Consider the following 26,502-nt stretch of genomic DNA (forward strand, 5'->3'; position numbering starts at 1 on the left):
TTGACACATCAAGTCTCACAAACAAAACAAAACAATTTATTGGGGTTTTAAATGTATTACAACGACTCTGTTGACGAACATGGGAGAACTACCACCTCCAACATATTGAAACTTCCTATTCATGGTGTAGCTCTCCTTTACTTAGATTACCCTTACTGTTATAAGGTTTTCTTGATACCTATCATAGCCAAAGTTGCAAAATGGCACAACTTGTGCAACCAAAAGAAGGACACAAGCGACTGGTACTTTTTGTCTCCTATTATCTTCTCACTAAAAACCATGAGGGCTTCCCTGGTGGCGCAGTGGTTGAGAGTCCGCCTGCCGATGCGGGGGACGCGGGTTCGTGTCCCGGTCCGGGAGGATCCCACATGCCGCGGAGCGGCTGGGCCCGTGAGCCGTGGCCGCTGAGCCTGCGCGTCCGGGGCCTGTGATCCGCAGCGGGAGAGGCCACAGCGGTGAGAGGCCCGCGTACCGCAAAACAAACAAACAAACAAAAAAACCTGTTGTGCACAATGATGCATAATTAGCTGTGGTTTGTGGTTCTTACCCAATTTCAGTCCTATTGTGTGTAAGAGAGTACATAAGAGGTAAGGTATTTAAACTATCCTTATTCTATAGAAATCAATAACAGAAAACACGGAGACTTCTAACAATAGACAAATGTATTAAACCAGGAAAAATGAAACATATGAAGAGGAAAACAGGTAGAAAACCTACCACTTGCAATGAAAGAAAAGTAATTTACAGTAAAAAACCACTTTTTAATCTGCAAATTAAAGGGATAAAACTAAAAATACTTGATTGTATAAGGAAATTAAGGTGAATGTTCAATCAGTGCTGGAGAAACTAGATTGGTACCAGTTAACAATATCAAGAGCCTTAAAGGGTATTCATAATCTTGGATTTAGTAGGTTCACTTATGGGAATTTTAACTAAGGAAAAAAAAATCAGTTTGCACAAAAATGCACTTCCATGTCACAATGACAAAATATTGGGGGAAAAATATATCCCAAAGGTTGACCATTAAACCCATACAACAGAATGCTATGCATTTATTTAAGTGATGCTTATGAAATTTATAATGGCATTTGGAAAATGCTCTTACTTTTTCTTAAAGCAAAGTACAAAATTCTATATAGTATTATATGATCACATTTTACAAGAAAACAGTGCCGGAAAGAGATATGTCCAAATGCTACTACTGATTGATTCTCACCTAAAAGAATTATTTTTGCTTCTTTTCACATTTCTATGCTTTCAAAATTCTCTACAATGAGCAACTAATTAAATGGATAATGAAAGAAAAAAACAAAGAGAAGAACAATTCTGATTAAAGACGAAGGACTGAATACATGTATTTAACTTAACTTACTCCTAAAAAAAAACCCACAATAAAAAGTTGTTTTTCTTTTAAAATGTACAGATTACTAAGGCCAAAAATAATGGAACAGATAACTGAATCACAATTTTGGAACTAGAAAGCAGATGACACTAAGGAAAACTAAGCAGCAACCCTTTTTATCCCAAGAGGCTGATGAGCTGGTTGAAACAAGTACCTCTGCAAACGGGGGTGGAGGGAGCCCAAAGCAGGAGCACGGGTGAAGGGCTATGAAGGCACAGCTGCACCTCGGGGCTCCTTCTCCTGCACTCTGCTCAGCCAGGTGACTACCGCCTCACCCCAACAGTAGACTAGAGGTTTATTTTCTCAAGAGGGTGAAACAGAGGCTCTAGGAAGAGAGGCGGGCATGAAGGAAGACAGAGATACAACAACAAGCACCAAACTGAAAACTAGAGGGGTTAAGTGGAAGCTTACTGAGACTCTAGCCTTTTTCTCCGTCCCAACTTCCAGATCACCCACAATCAGCATGGCTACCCACCCAACTAACCTTCCAAATAGCCTTCTGGTGTCCCACTCTTCAAACATGAGCAGACACCAAGGATCACCAGACACTTGAGAAAAACCATCTAACATGAAAGAAAACTGTACCAAACAGGAAAGAAAGGTTAGAAGACAAAGTTGAGGAAATCTCGTTAAAAACCCCCCAAAACACAATGAAAGAAAGAGAAAGAAAATAAACTAGAGGACAAGTCCATGGCAGTAGATTATCCTACCTGAATAACAGACATCGCAGAGGGGAGGAAATCATTATCAGAACCATTTTTCCAGACTGAAAGGTCTAGCCCAGTAGATGAAAAGAGATCTACTACACCCGCGTACATCATTGTGAAATTTTAAAACACTGAGGCAAAAAGAAGATCTATAAGCTTCAGAAAGGGAAAAGAAATCTGACACACAGAAGATCAAGAGTCAGAATAGCGGCCAGCTTCTCCAAAGCCACACTGACAAAAATCATGACGGAAAGTGATTTCCAACATACTCAGACGGGTAGAATGTTGGAAAAAAAGATGTGTTCCGATATTTACGGACTCAATTTACTCTCCTGTGCACTTCTTCTCAGAAAGTTACTGCAAGATATACTCTAATAAACCAAGGAGTGCAAAAAAAAGAAAAAAGTATGGGATCCATATCATCCAACGTAAGACGGAAGTGAAAGGCACCCTTCAGGACCCAGATTCCAAAACAGCAGCTATGAAGCAGCCTTGAACCACCAGTCCAGGCTGGAAGAAGCATCTTCAATAGGATGACATGTATAAGGGAGATTTACACACTAGGTACGTGTTTAGGGATGAGTAACAACCAAAAAACCGAATGACACACACATACAAAAGACAAAAATTTCGACAAAAAATACTAGACGTGAAAGGAAAAATAATCTTTTTCAATTAGATGGCTCAGATCTCAACAGTATTTACACAGTCCTGTCAGTAAATAGCACTATAAACGTGTAACTTAGAAATATGCAGGTAAGCACCAAAAGAAATCAGCTATAATAGTGGAAAGGGATTATCTCTAAAGAGCAGGAAACAGAAGTACATAGGGGACTGGTGTTTTTTTGTAACCAGCTAAACGATGTTACATTATAACTCTGATAGACTATAGGATTTAAAATTGCTAGGGACTGGGCGTGCTGGATCAGATGCCCCTATCCAAAAGGAATTTTTAAAGTCCACTACCCTACAAAGACTCCCAGTGCCCTGCACTCACCTAGATGTACCCTTCCAATAATCTTCTGGGTGCCCACTCCTTTGGCGATCCCTGCCCACCGACGGTCCACCAGCCTCATTATATTACACCTTTCTGCACAAGCTTGGCTCATAATGGTCATCTGGGCACCTGGAGGTGGAGGGAAACATCAGACAACAAAGACAAAATCCACATGTGTGGGAAGACAAAAAAATGCAGCACTAAGAACAGGGCAGAAAGCAAGTATACTCCCATGCTTCTGTCTGTGTACAATTATTCCGACTTAGTGGGCTTCCTGCTACACTTAGTTCAACTTTCAGTTTTACACTGCAATCTGAAACACAGTGTAGAAACTTCACGTTGAGGGAAATAACATTGTTTAAATGTAATAATTAAATGATATTTTAAAACTTTAAAAACAGAAAGCAAAACTACGTGGAAAGGATCTCCAAAGAGTCAAACTATGTCTACAGATGGAAACACTCAATTAAGCACTACTGCACCCTCAGATCAGTTTTCACTTGAGTATCTCTAAACATCTTACCAAGTTATTTTTATTTCAAACTCTGGGACACTCTAATTTACCAGTTAAAAAATACATCATGCAGTCTCTCAAAAAACTATAACTGAACTCTTCATTCTCTGCTCCAACAATTAGACCCTCTTTCCTATCAGGAAGAGGGCACTAAGGTCTTTTCTCTCCTGGTTACATACACTCACCCACAGAGCTGGAGTCAGCCTGTGCAATCTTTACCTAGGGTCCTAATCTCTCCCACAGAATCTAGTTCCACATTCCTGTGTGTTTGGACATGTCTATCTCAAAGCCAGTAGGTATAAATACTCTTTCTCCCCAAATAATTCTCACTTCGGATTTCTCTCTTTGCCAGTGGAATTCTTTTTCTTACAACCATAAAACAGAGGCAACTGTTCGTTTTCGACCCCTCTTCTTAGAGCCTTCTCCCAACTCTCAAACTCAGTTCCAATCCTGTTAATAAATTCTGGGCAATTTCTGACCCTTCTTCTTCTAACCATAGCAATCAATCTGGCTCACACTATCCCTCTAGCTAGTGGGCAACTTCTCTGGTTTCCAATCCTTTCTGTGGATATACAGTTTAAAGCAAGGAAATAGTTCTGATCTTAGCGGTACAGAATACTCCAGAACTGCCACTGCCTTCAATCTTCTTAAAATACCACCTTCTTCAGATCCGTTATTCATCTGCTCAAAGGTCCTCAAAGGTTCCTACTCTTTATAAGATCTTCAAACCCACATCACCACAGCCTCAGATCCCCCCTCACCCTGGTCCAACTACTTCCAGCTGCTACAGACTGAATGTTTGTGTCCCTCAGGTTGACACAACCTTCAGGTTTCAACCTTCAGGTTGAAACCTAATTCCCAATGTGATGATATTAGGAAGTGGGGCCTTTGGAAGGTGATTAATTAGGTCACGAGTGTGGAACCCTCATGAATGGGATTTAGTGCCTTTATAAAGGAGACCCCAGAGAGCTCCCTCTCCCCTTCCACCATGTGAGGACACAGGGAGATGTTCATCTATGAACTAGGAATCAGGTACCCAATTTGCCAGCATCTTTTTTTTTTGGGCCGCGCTGCACAGCATGTGGGATCTTAGGTCCCCCACCAGGGATCAAACCCGCACCTGCACTGGAAGTGCGGAGTCTTAACTGCTGGACCGCCAGGGAAGTCCCTCTGCCAGCATCTTGATCTTGGACTTCTCAGCCTCCAGAACCGGGAAATAAATCTGTGTTGTTTATAAGCCACCCGGTTTACGGTGTTGTTATGGCAGCCCAAACGGCCTTCGATACCAGCTTTATAGCCTGACTGCTTTAAACCTTCCACTTTACACAGAGGAAGGTGTCTCCTTTGTCTCTTACTCACTCTGGCCCTCCTGTAGAGTGCCCCTTCCTCTGCTTTCGCTTTCTCTGAGCTCTACTTATGCTTTAAGGCCCAGCTCAAGACGCACCTCCTCCCCAGCTGACTGTCCTCTCCCAGTGATCTCTCCTCTCATTCAATTCCAACACTTCCTGTTCATATTACCCGCAGATAACTTACACTTTATGGGCACTTAAACCTCTTGGCATTTGAGGAAGGTTAGAGTCAAGAAGGCCCAGAAATAATGAAGGAAAAGGGAATTTGGGAAGGCAATTCTTTTTCCCCCCCTTCCTCACTCTACTCCTCATAAACTAGTTATTGGTGTAAAGTCTGCAAACCCAGGATGAGAACGGTCCCTTTCACTGCTCTCCTGCCTTTTCTTAAGACTCAGGTCAAAGCCCCAATCCTCTACCCATGGAGACAGCTCAGTTCAAACGCCCTCTCTTTGGAGAAGCCACGCCTGAGCAACCCAGTCAGAGTGAGAATGTGGTCTTTATGTTCATCCAACACGCATCTGATTTTTGCACAGTGGTTAAGAGTTCTGGCTTCAGGTAGATCTGGGGCTGAATCCAAAGTCTACTGCTAATGAACTTTGTATACCTGGAAGAATGACTTCCCCCCTTTATATTTAAGTTTCCTCATCTGTAAAACAGGGATAACAGAACATAGCTCAGGGATAGTCTGAGGATTAAATAAAACTGAAGATGATATACTAAGCACCTAGCATAGTGCTTGGCACACAGTAAGGGCTCAATAAATGCTGAGTGTTATATCAGGGTCTCTTATGAATTTATCTCTCACTCATAGGAGCCCTATGAAGCTCCAGTCTTACCCCCAAGCACTCAGCACAAGGTCCTGCACATAGCACTCAACAGTAAATAATCAGCAGATTTACTCCTCCCAGGAATATATGCATCTCAGGACACAAACTCTTAACAGTTGAAACCTAGCATGTGCTCAGGTATTTGTGGATGAACGAGTGGAAGAAAACCTACTTGGGCAGGGGTTTTTACTTCTCTAGGAACACACTCGTTATCTCACAGCCTCAAGAGAGATACCTAGAATGAAGGCACAAGACCACTCGATTATACTCACATGGTGCTGCTCTGTGTGGTCTTACTAAACAGCAAAGTGTTGTTACTAAGAGAAAAGGTGCCAGTTAGTACAGGCATTATCTGAATGCTCAAGTGGGGAACTCTCGTCTCCTGACCTGGTTATTAAGTTCTTTAAGGGCAAGAACCATGCCCCATACACCCTTATACTCCTCACAGCTCCTGGTAGAGTGCTGGCACACAGACCAAGCTGAAATATCTGTTTGACCTCTACTCTACATACCTCCTTCTATTTTTTTTTTTTTTTTTTGGCGGTACGCGGGCCTCTCACTGCTGTGGCCTCTCCCGTTGCGGAGCACAGGCTCCGGACGCGCAGGCTCAGCGGCCATGGCTCACGGGCCCAGCCGCTACGCGGCATGTGGGATCTTCCCGGACTGGGGCACGAACCCATGTCCCCTGCATCGGCAGGCAGACTCTCAACCACTGCACCACCAGGGAAGCCCTACACACCTCCTTCTTATAGCTCCTTATGCTAAACCCATTTACTCCCGTTTCTTACAGAAGTATCCTACAAATTAGGATGCCAAATAAGGGGAGGTAGGAAGATAAAGGAAAGACACTGCAAAATACAAAACTGGTTAAGAAATAATTAAAGAAAAACCTATTACAAAGAAAAGATTGGCAAGTGAAACAATAACCCCTGGGCTTGTCCAAAGGACTACTGCCATCTTTAACGGACACCAGTCTCCCCTTCTCCCTGTGTCAGGTCAGAACGCTGGATGTAGAGACAAAGACACAAAAGATGGAGACATCACCTGAGTCAACAAAGGCTTTCACAGGATGTCCATTCACTTTGCAGTTAATATAAAGCATCACTACTTGGCCAAAGCTTTCCGGAGCCTCTTCCATAGCTATTGTCATGTTTTCCTCAATGTTCTGTTGCCTGTAACAAACCAAAACCAGGCACACTAAAAGCATTATTTCCATGAAGAGCAATCTGTTTCAAAGTCACAATATTAAAAACAGACCTGTACATATCTTTTCCTCCAACTATAGCGGCTGAGTCATGGAAATGGAAATTGGTGCTCTATCCTGAAATATGTGATTTAGTAGGAGGAAGTGAGATACATAATTGGCAGAAAATCTAAAGGCATACAAATCACCTTCATGTAAAAACAATTATGTTCCCTTTACAAGCTCGGAAACAGGAAAACAAACTTCTGGAGAGTAAGGGTCACAACCCTTTTTATCCTGTAGAATATTAGAATTTCATCAATGCTCCAATTTAAACTGAGGATTTACTGGGTATCTGGGTACATTTTCTATGTCCACTGCATTAAAAATAGTTTGCAAATGTAATACACAGATGTTTCAACTGCTTGTGTTACATCTGATGCTTAATTTCCAAAACTGTAAAAAATTAGATTAGTTTCTAATCTGTAAAACGAGAACAATAATTTCTATCACAGGATTGCTGAGAGGTATAAAGCATCTAGTATACAATGCTAAGGTAGGAGCAGATGCTCAAAAATATCTAACTACCTGGCTGTCACTTAGAAAACTATACATACACATATGTATCATAGTTCACCTGGTCCATCAAAATATTTCTTCAAAATTGAATATATTCTAATTCTTACGTGAGAAAAGCACATAAAACGGAGTTCTAGCTTACTCCAGCATCTCATGTCTTCCTCCCCAACTCTTCTAGAAACATCATCAAACACTACAAACATTAATTTAAACTATGGCTGGGGCCAGGCAACTTTGCTGAAGACTGAGACAATTACAGAACAGGGTCCAAGGTGGGATCAATTACAGCTGTAAGCCAGAGGCTGGCAAACTACAGCCCACTGTTTGTTTATGGGAACACATCCACACCGTTCACATAGCTGCTTTCACACTGCACTGGCAGAACTGAACGCTACCGACAGAGACTGCATGGCCGGCAAAGCCTAAAATATCACTACCTGGCTCCTTATGGAAAAAGTTTGCTGACCTCTATTCTAAACTGTAGCGCCGGTCCCTTCTGTAATAATACTCTAGCTCAATTGTATTGATGGCTTTATCAGCCAGTCTATAACAAAGTATTAAATTTCTCAGAAAGTCAAAGGTAAACTTGTTTAATTTAGCCCGGCAAATATGCAAGCTACTATATACCTCAGGGTACATGTACCCTGTGTAATCAGTGGTGTAGTGTATCAAATAAAACTGCTATAGGCATTCTATACAATTACACAGCTTTTCTCCTAGGTCACATTATTAAATTTAAAAATAACCTAAAATTAGTTGTGCACTCCTGACCTTACATTGATTCCAACCAAGATACATTTCCGCAAAAAATCATCTGAAATAATACCAGTTACTTTGGCTATACTGGGCTCTATGTCACTTTACAGGGACAAGGGTTTCTCCTTTAAAAGAACACATGCATTGTCCCAGTTCCCCTACCTCACCCCTGGGAAGAAACATGAGCCTATGGATGTGCCTCGTTTCACCTCTCTTCCAATAGCTCGGTGTCATGGTTTGGCTATGATGCCTCCCCACTGCCCCGCCCACCCCTCCTGCTTCCTGGCTTGAATGCAACTGTTCTTGAGAGTTATGTCAGGCTCACTTATAGCTGCAATGCGGTCTAGTTCAGAAAACACAAATATCTTCCCATTTCTCTGCATAGATTTAACTAGCAGGATGTTTCTCAAAGATAGTTATTAGTATCCAATACAATTAATGGGAACACTATACACACAAGAACACAAGTGAACGGCTTAGGGCTATCAATTGATTCTGGTGTATTTACATTTCTCTGATTTCAAATGTACTCAGAGAAATAAGAAACCCTTTATTTGACTTCCAAGTTAACAGTGTAATATAATGACCAAGTTAGGGTTCATTTAAGTAACCAAAGATGATGATCAGGCCCCTAAAAGGAATAGCCTTACAGTTATTGTTCTTAGTTATACTAAGCCCTTCACAATTAGCAATAAACTGAATCTGGGATGGGGGAAAGCAACTGTTCTTTTATTCAAAGGGACTGACTGAACAGTTTCAGCTTCTTGCTTGTGACTAGTAAGGAGACCAAGGTTGGCACTAGCATCCTTGTACTGCTTAGGCCCTGCCCCTTAAGATTCTATCTATCTATCTATCTATCTATCTATCTATCTATCTATTTATGGCTGTGTTGGGTCTTGGTTGCTGTGTGCGGGCTTTCTCTAGTTGCGGCGAGCGGGGAATACTCTTCGTTGCGGTGCGAGGGCTTCTCATCGCGGGGGCTTCCCTTGTTGTGGAGCACAGGTTCTAGGTGTGCAGGTTTCAGCAGTTGTGGCACATGGGCTTATTTGCTCTGCAGCATGTGGGATCTTTGCAGATCAGGGCTTGAACCCGTGTCCCTTGCATTGGCAGGCAGATTCTTAACCACTGTGCCACCAGGGAAGTCCCACCCCTTAAGATTCTGATTCATCAGATTTGAGAGTAAAGCCTGAGCACCTGCATTTTTAAAAGCTTCTCATATGACTTTAATGCTGCCCCAGGTGAGAACCATAGCATTAGAAAATCTGGAGCTGGAAACGAGTCCTGCAGTCAGTTTATCTGCTGAGGCCAGTACAAGAACTGTGGAAGGAACACGGACTTAGGACTATAAGGTTCCTCTTTGTACAGTTCTCTCTAATTCAGTCATGTCCAGGCCCTGGATTTAATCAGGGCTCATGCATTATGTCTAAGGAAAGAGAGTCCAAGCAGTTTGAGTAGCCAGCCTAGTAGTCTCACCAAACTGGGGGCTTCTGCTCAGTCCTGGGGTCATCTACCTGGAGTTGCCTTAATAATGTGCTGTGGGCTAGTCAGGGAGTCTTTATCAAATTTTTAGAAAGTCATTAAATTAGGCAGCTGTATTTTTGTAATGTTGAATCAAAATGCAAGGAAAATGGAAGAGGAGAGAATAAACTAGAAGACTGAAGCTACTACCTCAGATGCAAAATAAGGAAACTCCACATCAAAGCAGATGCCCCACAAATACAAGATCACCTGGAGCTTGGGAACTCTAGATTCTCTAAATCTTGCTCTTTGGGCAAAGGAGTCATTACCTTATATCTTCTTCTATCTTTGCCTGAGCTTCAAGATCAAAAGGGTCTGCAGAAAAGAGACGAATCCTTTCTTGCTCTCTCCGGGCGCGGTCCTGCTGCTGCTCCACCAGGACCCTAGAAAATTTCTCTGCAAGAACAGTGGGCAAAATCTTAAAAACCATTATATTTTCATTCTTTATTAGTATTTTTCCACACTGAACAATTTCTCAAAATACAACTGTAAGAGATGCAGAAAGGATGGCTAAAAATCATTTAAAATGAGCAATTACGTTTACTTTCTATTCTCTGCAGAAAAGATTACTTCTTCACCTAAATTTAGTGTAAAGAAATAATGTATTTGCTGGGGCTTCCCTGGTGGCGCAGTGGTTAAGAGTCTGCCTGCCAATTCAAGGGACACAGGCTCGAGCCCTGGTCCAGGAAGATCCCACATGCCGTGGAGCAGCTAAGCCCGTGCACCACAACTGTTGAGCCTGCGCTCTAGAGCCCACGAGCCACAACTACTGAGTCCACGTGCCACAACTAATGACGCCTGCACGCCTAGAGTCCGTTCTCCGCAACAAGAGAAGCCACCGCAATAAGAAGCCCGTGCACCACAAAAGCAGACCCCGCTCACCGCCAACTAGAGAAAGCCCGCGCACAGCAACAAAGGCCCAACATTGCCAAAAATAGAAACAAACAAATAAATAAATTTATATATATAAAAAAAGAAATAATGTATTTGCAGACATCATCTCAGAGATGACTTTTCAATTTAAATCAGTGTGGCAGATAAATGATGCTACCCCTCCCCTCCCCACTGCCCTTATTATCCTATTATCTAGAAATAAAATAGAGCACTACTATCCCTCTTTTCCTCTTCTACTTTTGTTTCCTTTACAACACACTCTGCCTTAAAGCAGATAAATTATAAGCAAACTACTGTTTGTCTGTATTACCCGATGGATACTAAGCAGGAAAATTAGCAAAGAGAAAACATTGCTTGCTATAAGATGGATGTATGTTACAAGAACCACCTTTATTTGCTATCTCGTAAATGTGAGTACATTCAAATGTATAAATGTAAAAGTGCCATCATCATGGTCTTTGGCAAGATACGCTGCATAAGACATTAAAGAAACCAAAATAATGGTCATATGAACTAATACACACAACATGGATGAATCTAAAAAACACTGAGTGAAAGACACCTGACACAAGGGAGGACATACTATATGATTCCATTTACATGAAGATGAAAATTAGGCAAAACTAACCTCTAAGTATCAGAATACTGGAGCCTATAAGGGGATGAAACTGACTAGAAGAGAACATAATGGAGCTTTCTGGAGTGAAAAAAATGTTCTATATTGTGATTTGGGGTGCTGGTTACATTAGTTTGTCAAAACTCAACAAACTGTATACCTAGTATCTAGGTATTTCTCTGTAGGTAAATATTACCTAAATTTTAAAAATGGTTATTGAGGAATAAGTTATTAAGTGTCTGTTATGTTTTAAAATTTAATCAGTAGGGTTTCATAAACCCAGGAGTAAAACTGGAGAAATGTACAGAGAAAACTTTATTCATAAAGATGACTAAAAACAAATGTTCTGTTAAATACAAGAATGGCTAAAATATAGCCCCAAATAAACTGTTGGTGACAACCGCACTACTGTTAAATTTAGGGTGAATGAGAATAAAGGGGTTGCACTTTGCCAAATAGGCTGATGGGCACTGGACCTGTTTTCCTGGAACTAAATCATTTTAACTGGCATCAGCTGGTTAACTGGTACTCTCTTTAACTGAGGTTCTAACTAAACAGGTTAAAATATCAGTACCTGGTCATTACAAGATATTATCTGCAGGAAAAGAAAAACCACACACACAAAATAACAAACAAAAAACCCCCTGAATCGCTATGCTGTACACCTGAAACTAACACAATATTGTAAATCAATTATACTTCAATTAAAAAAAAAATCTATACCTGGGTTATACACTGCTAAAATGATTAGGGGAAAAAAAAGGAAGGAAAGGAAAACGAAGGTGCTGGTTGAGCTGCTTCAGAACTCTACATAGTCCTAAAACTCTGTCACTATTGCCAACTAACTCAGCCTTTGACATCAGCACTAATTTACCTCTCACAGACCAACTGATATGTTCAATACAACATGTGACACAGTGGGCTGAACACACCAGTTGCTTGAGTTTCTCCACATTTGCTGTGATACAACTATTCACCTCAGGTCAGCTTGATAGCCTTCAAATTTCATAAGCTTACCAAGATCTCCACTGAGCAGAGCATCTGCCAAGGGTGGATTGCGTTCCTTCAACAAGGACAGCTCATGGGGGTTGGCCAGCAACATGTCTCGGAGCAAGGCTGGATTGTCCAGGCCCTGAGGAGATGAAGCTACCTCTCCAGGAGATGAGTGGGACTGCTGTGCTCCTGCTGGCTGGCGCTGCCGGGTGTTTGACGTGCCAGGCACAGCTATGCTACGGAAGTCTATTCGGGGTAAGTCTGTTGGGGAAAATCGATTCGAAGTTTACTTCAAATGACTCCATAAAAACAAGTATTTGAAGGAAACAGCAGATTTGCACATATGTGGTATGCAATAGTAGTAGATGGTAATCGCATACATTCCGAATGCCCTTTCCCTGGTTCTTTCTCACGCTGACCTTGAATACAAAGAAAGACTGCAGTCCGAGAGTGAATAGGTAGGAAAGGATAGAAAAACAGGGGGTTGGGGAGTAGAAGTAGGGATAGGAAGACAATGGTAATAATCCCAAATTCTTGGCTTATAAAATATCCCAGGATAATAAGTTTTTACTTACTTATGTCTTTAAAAAAGCAAAGCCAATCTCAAACATAACCACGTAAAGCTCGATGTGGTTCTTAAGAAAAATCCTAGTCTGCTTTCACATACACTCCAAAGAGCCCTGACACCTTGGGTAAAGAATACAATACATATCAAGTGAACAGCATAAATGTCAGATGTTAACTTCTACAAGTATGTGCCACACTTATTAGTTCTTTGAATTTACACTTTCATCTGTGCATCACTGCTAACTCTTCTCATACCCTGGAAAGCTAGTAGGTGTAATCATTTCATGGGAGAGAAAAAAACAAGAAAAGAAACCTGCACAGGTTCTCAGTGCTGAGTACACCAAAAGATTTAACAGGTTCACAGGCCACACTCCCAGGTTCCATAATCCAGGGTGAGCTGACCTTACTAAAGTGAAAGGAAAATAAAAGGGAACCTTACCTCAAGGACTCACATATTATATGATTCCATTTATGAAATGTCCAGAATAGGAAAATACAGAGACTGAAAGTAGACTGATGGTTGCCTAGGGCTAGGAGGCATGAGGGCAGATGGGGAATGACTGCTGATGAGTACAGAGTTTCTTGTAAAGATGATGAAAATGTGCTAAAATTGATCATAGTGATGGTTAGGCAATTCTGAATATACTAAAAGTCACTGAATTGTACCCTTTAAATGAGTGAATTGTATGGTAGTGAATGATATCTCAATAAAGCTGCTATTGAAAAAAAGAGTTGTATTTTTAAATAGGAAAAAGAAAACAAAAAACATAAAACCCTAGGTATAACCAGAATGACGGGCTAAGACTGAGTGAATCCACATTTCTTCAACCCCAAAATGTATCTGATGATTGCACCTGCTCCAAGTCTGGGGCTGTCCTGAAGCCTTTTGGACTTCAAAGAGAAAAAGAAAATGCTTAAACTCAGGAGTAAGGTTTGTGCCTCTTAATATGGGTTCAAGTAGGCACTTTTCTTCAAACAAACCTCAGCTGTGTGTGTGTGTGTGTGTGTGTGTGTGTGTGTGTGTGTGTGTGTACATGGACATGAACTTCGAACCAATGAAAAAGTGAAGTGAATAAGATGATCTTTGTGAGGTAGTTAATCTAGGTCAACCAGCAAAACATATATGGGTGGGTCTTCCTTATGGGTTGAGAAATTTTTATCTCAACCCTGTTATACTTATCTTGAGAGTCCACTCACTTCGGAATAATTTTGAAAAACGTGTTTGTTTACCTTATAGATCAGAATTGCCTCCCCTCCCCCACCTACTGGCTCTCTTGTCCCTGTGGCACAGCATAGGAAAAACAAGAAACAGTGAATCTCAGAACTAACAATTTCACCAAATTAACCACAAGAAGATTTGGGCTTTACTGATTGGCTTATTTGAACCCCTTCCCTTTCTAAAGTTTAACAGTAGCCCCAAGGGAATAATGTAATCTGGACCTGAAAGTAACAGGGCTTGATGGTCTCTTATAGCTCCAGTTTCAGGCTGAATGGAAGCACTGTGTTCTAAACTGGAGTGAGTCATCACCCAGACACCTAAACTCCTTCAAGTATCAGAAGCAAGCTATGGACCCTCTCCCCATCAAATGCACAGACGCCCACACAATTCTGCACACTATTTCAAGGACACAGAAACTTCCTAACTCCCAATGCACAGATTCTAGATGTAGCATCTAAGATAAATAACAGTTTCTTTTTACATGATCAACAAAGATGGTGGGAAAGAACCAGGATTTGGTCAGCTGCTTAAGGTTCACAAGGCTCAGTGTAACGGGAAAAGCACCAAGTTTTAAATTCTGTGCCTTCACTTACTAGCTATGAAGATATTATTTAAAAATTGTCAAGAGGTATCTCTTCCCTACAAAAGTTATGAGATGACCTGAAATGTGGGTGCAAGTGCCTGGCTGATTGTAAAATGTTCAGCAAAGGCCTATCACTGAATGCCAGACACAAAGCAGCAAAAGTCAGCCAGGAAGCATAGGCATATGCAGCATCTCAAGTCCTTCTCAAGGATAAAATGATCACTGATAACAACAGAAGCTAATATTTACTGACGGCTTGCTATGTGCTGAAGGTTTTACATGCATTATTCTCCCACCAACCCTAGGAGTTGTGGTTAATTATAACACACATCTTACAGATGAGGAAATGGACTTAGAGTGTTAGCTTGTCCGAAGTTACCCAGCAAGCAAGTGGCAGAGTCAGGATCTGTACCCTGGCAGTCTGAATCCAAGGCAAATCCAAAACTCTGAACTATGCTATCTACTAATGCTTGCCAGGGCTGTGAAACCATTATGAGATGCCTTACTTGGGAACTGCACCGAAGGGCGAGGGTCTGCATTCTCCTTCTGTCGTAAAATCACAACGTCGCCATCTTTTAAGCCATAAGAAGCCAGTGATCTGTGGTTGTCTGTGAGAGGTCTTTCAGCATAGACAATCTGCAACCAGAAAAGATTTAATAGTATAAAGCGCTGGGAAGTAACATGGCACAAGACAGAAAGACTACAGTTTTCCTCTTCATTAGAGAATGTCACTCCCTGCTCAATACCCTCCAGTGATTTCCCATCATACCTAGAATAAAAGCCAAAATCCTTCTCGTCAACTATTAGGCCCAAACAATTCGGCTCCCTGGCTCCCCCGGGACCTCATCTCATACCATGATCGCTAGTCCTCAAATAATACCAGCAACTTCCCCCTCAAGGCTGTTTCACTTGTTGTTCTCTCTACCTGAGGAATGTTCTTTCCCGGGTCATTTCTTTAAGGTCTCTGATCAAACACTACCTCTTCAGAGTCCTTCCCTAATATTTAAAATGCACCCTCACCTCCCATATTATATATTTTTTCTTTATGGTCTCTCTGTCCCACTAAAATGTAAGCTACTCTGAGGACAAGGACTTTACTTTTTTCACCATATCCCAAATGCCTAGAACAGGGGCCTGGTAGATAAATAATGCCCAAGTATTTGCTGAATTAAAGGACAAATAAATCTATGGGAAATAGACAATTTTAGATTTAATATTGAGCAGGGAGGGAAATGGGAATGATTTATTCTGGGGATGATAACTGCAATACTATTAAATAATATGTTCACTCCCCACCCACAAGTTTTAATGAGATACAACTGACATACAACACTGTATTAGTTTTAGTTGTACAACATAATGATTTGATATATGTATATACTGTAAAATGATTACCATGATATGTTTTGTTAACATCCATCACCCTATATAGTTATAAATTTTTCTTCTTGTGATGAGAACTTTTTTTTTTTTCCCCCGGTACGCGGGCCTCTCACTGTTGTGGCCTCTCCCGTTGCGGAGCACAGGCTCCTGACGCGCAGGCTCAGCGGCCATGGCTCACGGGCCCAGCCGCTCAGCAGCATGTGGGGTCTTCCCAGACGGGGGCACAAACCCGTGTCCCCTGCATCGGCAGGCGGACTCTCAACCACTGTGCCACCAGGGAAGCCCCCGTGATGAGAACTTTTAAGATCTACTCTTAGCAACTTTCAAATATGATACAGTGTTAACTCCAGTCATCCTGCAGTACATGACTGTACTGTGTCCAGTTTTAAATGATCTCGCACACTGGCAAGTCTGAAAGGTTCCCAAATACCAAGCTTCCTGAGTTCTTCCTTCTCTTCGACCTCCCCAAACGTTTATCACTCTTACGTTTATGAGAGGAAGATAACAGTGGAAGAAATTTTAAAAAGAACAATTAAACACAGATGGAAAAAAGGATCAGGGATGTATTACTAAGGAAAATATTTTTATGATGTGCAATCAAACACTGAAGAAAGCCTGAGAGCATAAAAATAGATGAAACAACGGGCTGTGGAAAGAAAAGGGACAAAGGGCATACTATGATTTCACCATGAAGGAACACAAAACCCAACCTGCATTATGACCTACTCTGTAGAGGAGCATTCAGAATAAACTCCGGCTTTGAAAGGTTTTCTTCCTAACAATTCACTTTCCACGAGGCCACTGGCAAACTGAGGAACTTGAGTTTTCTGTCCTGGCTCTGACAGGGCCCCCGTCACTCAGCTGGTCCAGGCTTCACAGTTCCCATTTGTCAAGCAAGCAGTTGGGGCTAGATAATCATTACACCTATCCCTTCCAGGTCTTTCTGCTACACTACCATTTTACATTGTTTCCTCAAGTGTCCTCATAGCTCTCATAGTAAAATTGCCTGACACAGAACCTGAAAAATACAGGATTTAAACTGGAAAAAAAAAAAGATCTGTCATATCTGATCTCAGAATTTGCAATGACATGAGAAATAGAACAGGAAACTCAATTTAGTTCCTTCCAAAATCAAATACTTCTGGGGTTGAACAAAAAAATGATCTTCACAATTTGTAGGTTGAATTATATTTTTTAAGTTCTATACAGGACTAGAAAAAGTATTGTTAGTTCTTACCCTCACCTGCAAAGTTAAAATATGTTACAATAGATTGCAACTGTCATTCTATCGACCCATTCACTCTCCCTTATTTAAGCATATGTCTCATAGTAAAAGTATACCAGAATCAACATAGATGGTTTGCAATACAACCTGAGTCATATTATAACTTCTGGGATTGCTTTAAAAAACACCACAAATCTGAAGTGACAAGTGTCATGGGTTGAGGTGTGCAGCAAGAAAGAGGCATGCAAGAGAAATGCCATACAGGCAGCTCCTACAAGGGGCCTTCAACTTTGTGAAGCAACCATAATGAAAGTACCAGTGGCCTAAGGCCTACTCCTTAATTTTCCAGGGTCAGAAATTCAACTATCAGTATATTTAGAGACACATGATCAGTCAATGTATTCTAACTGTACTTATAAGAGAACATTTACTTGTCTACAACGAGAAACCAAACTCAGGAGAATAAGAACGCTCCTATCCACAAGATCACTGAATTTTCTTCAGGCCGGAAATGCTACATGGAAAGCCATAATAAAATAGCAGACGGCTACCACTGAGTGAGCTCCTACTGGGAGCCAGCATCTTACTAGGTTCTCGCAGTCTTCCACCTAATCTTCATATCCTCTCATTTAAGTCTCATAATCAATTTATGAAGTAGATATTAATTGTCCCCTTTTATATACAGGGAAACAAATTACTGTTAGGTGACCTGAGGCTCCACAGCTATTGAGAAGAGAACTGGGATTGGAGCCACATCTGCCTGACTTTACAGCCCATACTCTTTCCTAGTACCACATACAACTTTCCCAAATATAAGTCCAAAGTGGCATGGTGAATTAGCTGGGTGACCTTTACAAGAGCTATTAAGCCACCTATCACTCCTAAGGGCCTCTACTCACCAGGGGCATCACTGTCCACTGCTCAATGTATCCCCTGCCCTGAACATGAAGAAAGAAGCACTACCAACCCCTCACTCTTTGGATTCCCATTTTACAGATGCCATACATCATTCCATCACTGTTCAGCTAAACAGTTTTCATCAGCAGACAACATAATTTTTTAAAAAGAAGGTGGCCTGATCTAACAACAAAAATGTAAGATCCAGGTAGTCAGTACCACCCTACATGTAACATGAAGTATGTAAGACTGCTATCTGCCCCAATCTCCTAAAAATACTAGACTGCAGAATGTGGGTAAGGATCAAATCCTTCATACTGACAAAGCAGCAGATGTATACCATTCTAGTCCAAGGACACAGATGAGATAAACAGTAGCTTAGATGAAATTATAACTGCCACAAAGAACTGTTGTTGTTGTTGTTGTTGTTAAAACAGGCTTAAGAATCTAAGACAATTATTCTGCAGCTTAAGTTCCAGAATAAATCTGAATGATTTTCCAACTTAATATGAGTATCTAGTAGACCAATGGTTTCAAATTTCTACCAGTCAAAACAAAATGAGTTTTGTTTATGGCACTGGTGATACTTTCTACCATTCATAATACCCAGCTCAAAGGTTATAAGGCTCAAAATTCAAGTTTTGCCAGTTATAAGAACATACAACAGGAAAATTTATACAGCTACAAGTCTTTTTTTTTTTTTTTTTTTGCGGTACGTGGGCCTCTCACTGTTATGGCCTCTTCCGCTGCGGAGCACAGGCTCAGCAGCCATGGCTCACGGGCCCAGCCGCTCCGCGGCATGTGGGATCCTCCCGGACCGGGGCACGAACCCGCGTCCCCTGCAACGGCAGGCGGACTCTCAACCACTGCGCCACCAGGGGAGCCCTGCTACAAGTCTTAATCTCCAAAACTGGCACAACTGCTAGTACTTCTCCAGAGGAGGCGCCCTAGAGACTGAATTCTCATCTTAACCAATATTTAACAATACACTAATTAATACAACTCCAAAGCCTTCAGGCATGATGTCAAATGTTTCCCGGTCTCTGAATGAGAGATTTCAATCAATCAACAGATATCACAACAGTACATTTCTAGCATTAAGGATCATAAACTGGCCACGAAACCCTTGGAATCACATTTGAATGACTTCATAATAGTATCTACCATTAGTTGAAAGCCCACTATATGCCAAGAGATCTACACATACCATCCCATGTAATAGTCAGCTTGACTTTTACACCCCTTCTGGAAGATAACGACAATAGTTACTAAAAGCCTCCCAAAAGACCTGGCAATTCCATATCTAAGACTTTATCCTGAGGAAATAATCAGGAATGGAGACAAAGACTTAAGTATAGGGCTTCCCTGGTGGCGCAGTGGTTGAGAATCTGCCTGCCAATGCATGAGACACAGGTTTGAGCCCTGGTCTGGGAAGATCCCACATGCCGCGGAGCAACTAGGCCCGTGAGCCACAACTACTGAGCCTGCGCATCTGGAGCTTGTGCTCCGCAACAAGAGAGGCCGCGACAGTGAGAGGCCTGCGCACCGCGATGAAGAGTGGCCCCCGATTGCCGCAACTAGAGAAAGCCCTCGCACAGAAACGAAGACCCAAAACAGCCAAAAATAAATATAAATAAAAATTAAAAACAGAAACCTGAGGGACATTCTAGATTCCTCGCTTAAAAAAAAAAAAAAAAAAGAATCACCTAGTTGGCCTTTGGCTGGCCCTTCCTGCACACTTTTTAAAAAGTTCCAGTTTTACAAATTAAAATATTGTTTCCTTTTACATTTCAAAAGTTTTCAAATGTCCTGCTGTAGACTATCAAATCTTATTATTTTGTGGATGTCTCCATTATCCTAATAAAATGGGATTAGTATTCCTCGGATTTCTCCTTTCCAAAAGTATTAAGATAAAAAAAAAAAAAAAAAAAAAGCCTTAAGTATATAGGTATCCATGGACATGTTACTCATAACTGCTTCCAAATGTCCCCAGTTCAATTCAAATGCCCAGCAAGGGACTTCCCTGGAGGCAAAGTGGTTAAGATTCCACCTGCCAATGCCGGGGACATAGGTTCAAGTCCTGGTCCGGGAAGATCCCACATGCCGCGGAGCAACTAAGCCCGTGCGCCACTACTGAGCCTGCGCTCTAAAGCCCCCGAGCCACAACTACTGAGCCCACGTGCCACAACTACTGAAGCCCACATGCCTAGAGCCCGTGCTCCACAACAAGAGAAGCCACCGCAATGAGAAGCCCACGCACCACAACGAAGAGTAGCCCCCGCTCACCCCAACTAGAGAAAGCCCACGTGCAGCAACGAAGACCCAACGCAGCCAAATTTTAAATAAATAAATAAATAAACAGTAGACCATCACAAACTCTCTTGTCTCCCTCCCTCCCTTCTTTTTTTTTAAAGGTATTTTTTTTTTTTTAATAAATAATACACAATGTATTTATTTATTTATTTATGGCTGTGTTGGGTCTTCATTTCTGTGCATGGGCTTTCTCTAGTTGTGGCAAGTGGGGGTCACTCTTCATCGCGGTGCGCAGGCCTCTCACTATCGCGGCCTCTGTTGTTGCGGAGCACAGGCTCCAGACGCGCAGGCTCAGTAATTGTGGCTCACGGGCCCAGTTGCTCCATGGCATGTGGGATTTTCCCAGACCAGGGCTCGAACCTGTGTTGTCTGCATTGGCAGGCAGATTCTCAACCACTGCGCCACCAGGGAAGCCCTAAAGGTATTTTTAAAAATTAATTAATTAATTTATTTTTGGCTGTGTTGGGTCTTTGTTGCTGCGTGCGGGCTTTCTCTAGTTGCAGTGAGCAGGGGCTATTCTTCGTTGTGGTGCACAGGCTTCTCATTGCAGTGGCTTCTCTTGTTGCAGAGCATGGGCTCTAGGCGCCTGGGCTTCAGGAGTTGTGGCTCACGGGCTCTATAGAGTGCAGGCTTAGTAGTTGTGGTGCACGGGCTTAGTTGCTCCGTGGCATGTGTGATCTTTCTGGACCAGGGCTTGAACCCGTGTCCCCTGCATTGGCAGGCGGATTCTTAACCACTGCGCCACCAGGGAAGCCCTCCTTTCCTTCTTTAAAAAAAAAAAAAAAAAAAAAAGCAGCACAGCAAAAGGAAAACTGTTAAATAAATTGCAGTACATCTGTATGATGGTATATTATGTGGCCATTAAAATGATAAACTGCAAGAATTTGAAATGTTATGGGAAAATGCTGACAATGCAGTGTTGACTGAAGAAAGATAGGAAATTGTTTATTACAGTTCAGGCCATATGTTTTAACGATATATTTTAACTATATAAGAAGAAAAAATACATTAAAAAGTAAACTGCAGTTATCTCTGAGTTATAAGGTAATAAGTAATTGTGTTCTTTTCTCCTTTTCTATATGTTACAAGTTTTCTATAATGAATATGTGGTATTTATCAGAAAAGAAATACATGAAAATTACCCGTGAAAATAAACATGCCAAAACCAGCTACAATAGAAATTCTGTTTCTACTGGTTTAAAATAGTGTTTTGGGCTTCTCTGTTGGCGCAGTGGTTAAGAATCTGCCTGCCAATGCAGGGGACATAGGTTCGAGCCCTGGTCTGGGAAGATCTCACATGTTGCAGAGGAAATAAGCCTGTGAGCCACAACTACTGAGCTCATGTGCCACAACTACTGAAGCCCACGCGCCTAGAGCCTGTGCTCCACAACAAGAGAAGCCACTGCAATGAGAAGCTCACACACCGCAACGAAGACCCAATACAATCAAAAATAAATAAATACATTTATTTAAAATTAGTAACAATAAAGAAAATAGTGTTTTACAGGGACTTCCCTGGTGGCGCAGTGGTTAAGAATCTGCCTGCCAACACAGAGGACAAGGGTTTGAGCCCTGGTCCGGGAACATCCCACATGCCGCGGAGCAACTAAGCCTGTGTGCCACAACTACTGAGCCCCCGTGCCACAACTACTGAAGTCCAAGCGCCTAGAGCCCATGCTCCTCATCAAGAGAAGCCACTGCAATGAGAAGCCCGCGCACCGCAACAAAGAGTAGCCCCTGCTCACCACCAACTAGAGAAGGCCTGTGTGCAGCAACGAAGACCCAACGCAACCAAAAATAAAATAAATATACAAATAAATAAACAAAATTGTGTTTTACAAACCACAGATCATGCTGTGTGCAGAGCTGCATTTCCAGGATCATACAGTTACTGCTATTATTTGGTATTTAAATATGCCTTCATTTGAGAGTTCTTATATTCTGCACACATTTTTTTTTTAACCACATGCCACCTACAGGGGTAAATTATAACAATCTTTCAAAAATGCAAAGATATTAATTTCAAGTGAAGCTAAGTTCTTAATAATTGTTTGAAGTTCCTCTAGCCAAGTCTGCATCAAAGCATCAAACAGGGCCATGCCCGGCTTCCAAACCCACACTTGTGTTAAGAGATGCAACATGCCCAGCTTCAATCACATGTGCAAGTGGAGATTGTTCCTATTCTAAATTTGTTATCACCGCATTATAACTACTGTAATCAGACTAGAGCTGTTAAAAATTAACACCCTTTCCAAGCATATCCTTATGCACAGTCAATGCTGATGTTGAAAGACTGAATTATAAACCAGTGATCCTTAATGTGGGGCAGACATGCGACACAGTTCTTTAAGGATGTAGTAAGAAAAAATAATTAGAATTTGCATTTCCATTTTAGTTCATCCTTCCTTAAATTCTATCCTGTGCCTGTTTAATCTATAATGACCTAAGGTATTACTTCATGTATATAATTGATGCTTACAGCTATTATATACATGTAATATACATGCATATTTATTATGCATATGCCATTAGTTCATATATATTATTTATTATATACATCACACAGATGCATGTTCCAAAACATTTTACTCAGAGGGATACGTGACCGAAAAAGTTTGCAGACCAGTGGTCTGGACACACAGTAACAGGAAAGAATAGCGAAAAAAAAAAAAAAAAAAATTCCCGTTAGAAATGGAGGTGAAGGAACGAGAACAGAGAAGGGAAGCAAGAGGAGTAAAGGTAAAGAGACCAGGACAACTTGGAGAGGAAGAAGAGGAAGATGAGTAATATGGGAGAACCCTGGGAGGTAAAGGAGGGGTGGGGGGAGGCCCCAAGTAAGTGAAAATGATGTATTTGTGCATAAAAACTACAATGATATTTACTATTATGACTTGGTGAAAGGAAATGACTCAAGTGTCTAGGGTGGATCCTGTTCCTGCTTGATGGGCAAGCAACTGAAAGACAACGGACCACCAGACATCCTAAAATAGACACTGTGTTAGGTTACAATGGAGCCAACAGAACAAACTTGAAAAACAGGAGCTGTTTACCGGCTATGTAATACAGGCTTAACACTAGCTGGAGCCCAGGTTTCCATATGCTAATTTGGCTTGGGAAGGAAGTAAATGCCAAAACACTGACCTAATGAATAAGAAAGAATTTGGAGTTAGCCTAACCATTCAATTAGTAAGGTACTGCTAACCTTCTGCACCGGCAGGACAGTGCCTGCCTTACCATACAATTAATCGTCTTTCGATCTGACACCCTCTTTAGGCTACAGCCATCTCAAAAAGTGCAGGAATACAGAAATCACAATCTTTGACTTCTCCCAAGCCCAACAAAGTCAATTTACATTTTAATTTTTTATTTCCCCTACCAGCTGGTGATTGTAACCAGGGTAAAAGAACAGCCAGAGGTCAGAGAAACAATTGAAAAAGCCACCTTCAAAAATCTGAGTTGATTTTTTCCCTCCCTACTTAAACTGTTCTATTCTAGCTCTCTACCTGAGGGATTCATTGACAGGAGCTGGTTCCTGAGTTTTTGTGGATTCTTTTTTTTTTTTTACAGAAGTTCCAAGAAATCCCTTTTGCCAGAATGCCTATTTGAGTGACACCTTGTGCCCCCAAATAAATTCTTTCTTGATATTCAGCTTATGCCAAGGTTCTAAAGTTCAAAGTGTAAAGGAATCATACTCACTTCTGAACAAAATATTAACACACTTGTTTACCATAGCACAGGGCTGAACAGGCTGTAGTGAGGCAATAGTTTCTGGAACTATTTCATAACTGCAGTAGCAAATCAAGATTTACCTTCTGGGGCCTTGGACGACTTCTATAATTTTCTGAATGTTTAGACTATGCCCTCCGAGACCCACTTATCAAGTCAGGATTTAGATGTTTCAGTGTGAAGGCCACAGAGTTATTGCCACCAAATCTGTCTGGTGGCAGCGTCAGAGCATTTTAAGAATAAATTACTCTGCTTACTTAAAATGTAAGAGCAGCTTAATTTCTTTCCAGCAGGGTAAGAGAAATGAAACAACCAAATCACACTGAGGCCATTTTTAAGCAAATATCCTCACCTAGCACTGAGCTGTGAACTCACCCAAACTCTGAATTGTGACCTGAAAGAAAGAGGGATCTTGGCCTACTACCAGGGAAGAAACCAGAGAAATAGTTTCGGCTGAATAATTACTTTAAAAAAATAATAATTTAACCAGAAACGCATGTGGTAGGGAAAAGACCATTTCCAGAGGCTTCAAAACAAGGTGGTGCAAGTCTCAAAACTTTTCCCTTCACTTCGAGCGCAAATCTCTACACTTAAAGGTAAATTACGTTTACTTAGGCAGGAGTCCTCTCCAAAAACGCAGATGAACGTCCATCTACCACAGTGATCCAAACTGGTATTTCTGGTTGGGGAAGCAGAATGCATGAACTCTTGCAAACCTACGGCTTCTTCTTAGGTCTACGCCGACACCCCAAACACAAGAAATTAGAGAAGGGGTCAAAGAGCCACAAGGTGGGGCGGCCCGCCCGACAATCCACGCGCTCCTCAGGCTGCAGCGGGTGCGTCTGCGGTCAGGTTCTCCGCTCTCTCCCCCAGCACCCCACCCCACGCTTGGGGCGTATCGGGGCAGCCACCGATTCCAGCTCCCTCCCGGATGCGGGGGTGGGCTGGGAATGGCCATCCTGCTTCCCCTCCACCCCCCAATTCCTCACCAGCAGCAAAAGGAGTGCGTGAGGCCCCGAGGCGGGAGGGCTAGCTCCGGAGGGAGGCCCCACTCGCCGCTCAGCGTACCTGGCTCTCGGCTGCGGGGATGCCGGACTCGAGCTCACACAGCGCGCGGAAGTTGTGCAGCTCGAAGTCGGCGTCGACCTGGAGGGAAAAGGTCACCTCGGAGAGGTCCCTCCGCACACAGTACACGGTGAGCAGCATGGCCCGGGCCCGACCCAGCTCGGCTCGGCCCGGCCTCGGCGCGGGGCGGCGGCGGCGGCGGGGCCTGGCTGGTGCTGCAGGCGGACGGCGCGGGCTGCTCGCTCGCCCGCCCGTTCGCTCCTTCCCTCCCTCACACACGCTCAGTGACTCACTCCCTCCCACCCTCACCAGCAAGTACAGCCGCCACCACCCGCCTGCAACTTCGTCTGCCTGCCTGCCTGCCGGCCTGCCTGCCTCCCACAGCTGCCGCCAAGCGCGCCAGCCGCCCGGCGCCCCGCCCCGCCGCAAAGGCCGTAAAGCCCGCCTGACCCGCTCCGCCTTCGCGGCACAGCGGAGGGGCGGAGCTGGGAAGGGGAGGCGGGAAGCAGGAGAGCATTGCCGGGCTCTTGGGACGGGAGAGGGAGGAAGGGCGAGGAAAGGGGGGCGAACGAAGAGAAAAAAATAAGTATTAATTGCTTGATTTAGTAAGTGACGTCGGTGGAGAACTCCAAAATTTCATTTATTCATCCGACAGGCATTTATTGAGCTCGTGTTGGCAAATAGCCACGTGGGTACAAAAATGCGTAAAAATACAGGTTTTTGCCCTTAACGAACTCTCAAGCTGATACAGGAGACTGAGAACCTAGAAGATTGTTCTCAGACATATTTTCCAAAGTAGAAATTGAGGCTCAGACAGCTTACTTTTCTTCTTGTTCTGATGATTTAGGGTTAAAACCAAAATCACAAACACCTGCTCACTGGCCCCTGTTTTGCTCTTCAGCCCTGCCTCCTGAGCCCTGTCTGCACTCTGCTCTCCCTGACACATTGTGACTTTCAGTTCCTCCCAAGCTCCATTTCCCTGCCTCATAAATAGTTTTCCCTCTACTTGGACTGCTTCTTTCCTAGTCCTGGCAAACCCCAGCACCTATTGCAGTGCTTTTTATTGGGCACAGCTTAGAATCCACTCCATAAAATATGTGTTACTTTAATGGCCTGTTTAAGGCCACATAGCTGATGAGAAATAGAAGCCCAAAACATGAGGATGAGTCAGAAAACCAAAAGGGAAAGA

General features: G+C 42.5%; 1 protein-coding gene across 2 annotated transcripts in view; it reads right to left on the bottom strand.

Annotated features, from left to right (window-relative positions):
• The window catches only part of DDI2 (DDI proteasomal shuttling factor 2), a 36,763-nt gene extending 11,107 nt beyond the window's left edge, over positions 1 to 25,656 (bottom strand). Inside the window, exons 1-6 of one of the 2 annotated variants that reach the window (XM_007459285.1) lie at positions 25,317 to 25,656; positions 15,211 to 15,340; positions 12,360 to 12,596; positions 10,102 to 10,228; positions 6,841 to 6,968; positions 3,107 to 3,235 (exon numbers count right to left, since the gene is read on the bottom strand). In XM_007459285.1, the coding sequence (XP_007459347.1) occupies positions 3,107 to 3,235; positions 6,841 to 6,968; positions 10,102 to 10,228; positions 12,360 to 12,596; positions 15,211 to 15,340; positions 25,317 to 25,454 (889 nt within the window). In that variant the 5' untranslated portion in view covers positions 25,455 to 25,656. The remainder of the gene's footprint in view (positions 1 to 3,106; positions 3,236 to 6,840; positions 6,969 to 10,101; positions 10,229 to 12,359; positions 12,597 to 15,210; positions 15,341 to 25,316) is intronic. The other variant, XM_007459284.1, reaches the window with a different exon arrangement.
• Positions 25,657 to 26,502: the final 846 nt, after the last annotated feature.

Source organism: Lipotes vexillifer, unplaced genomic scaffold (genome assembly GCF_000442215.2).
Source record: "Lipotes vexillifer unplaced genomic scaffold, Lipotes_vexillifer_v1.1 scaffold496, whole genome shotgun sequence".
Lineage (NCBI taxonomy): Eukaryota > Metazoa > Chordata > Mammalia > Artiodactyla > Lipotidae > Lipotes > Lipotes vexillifer.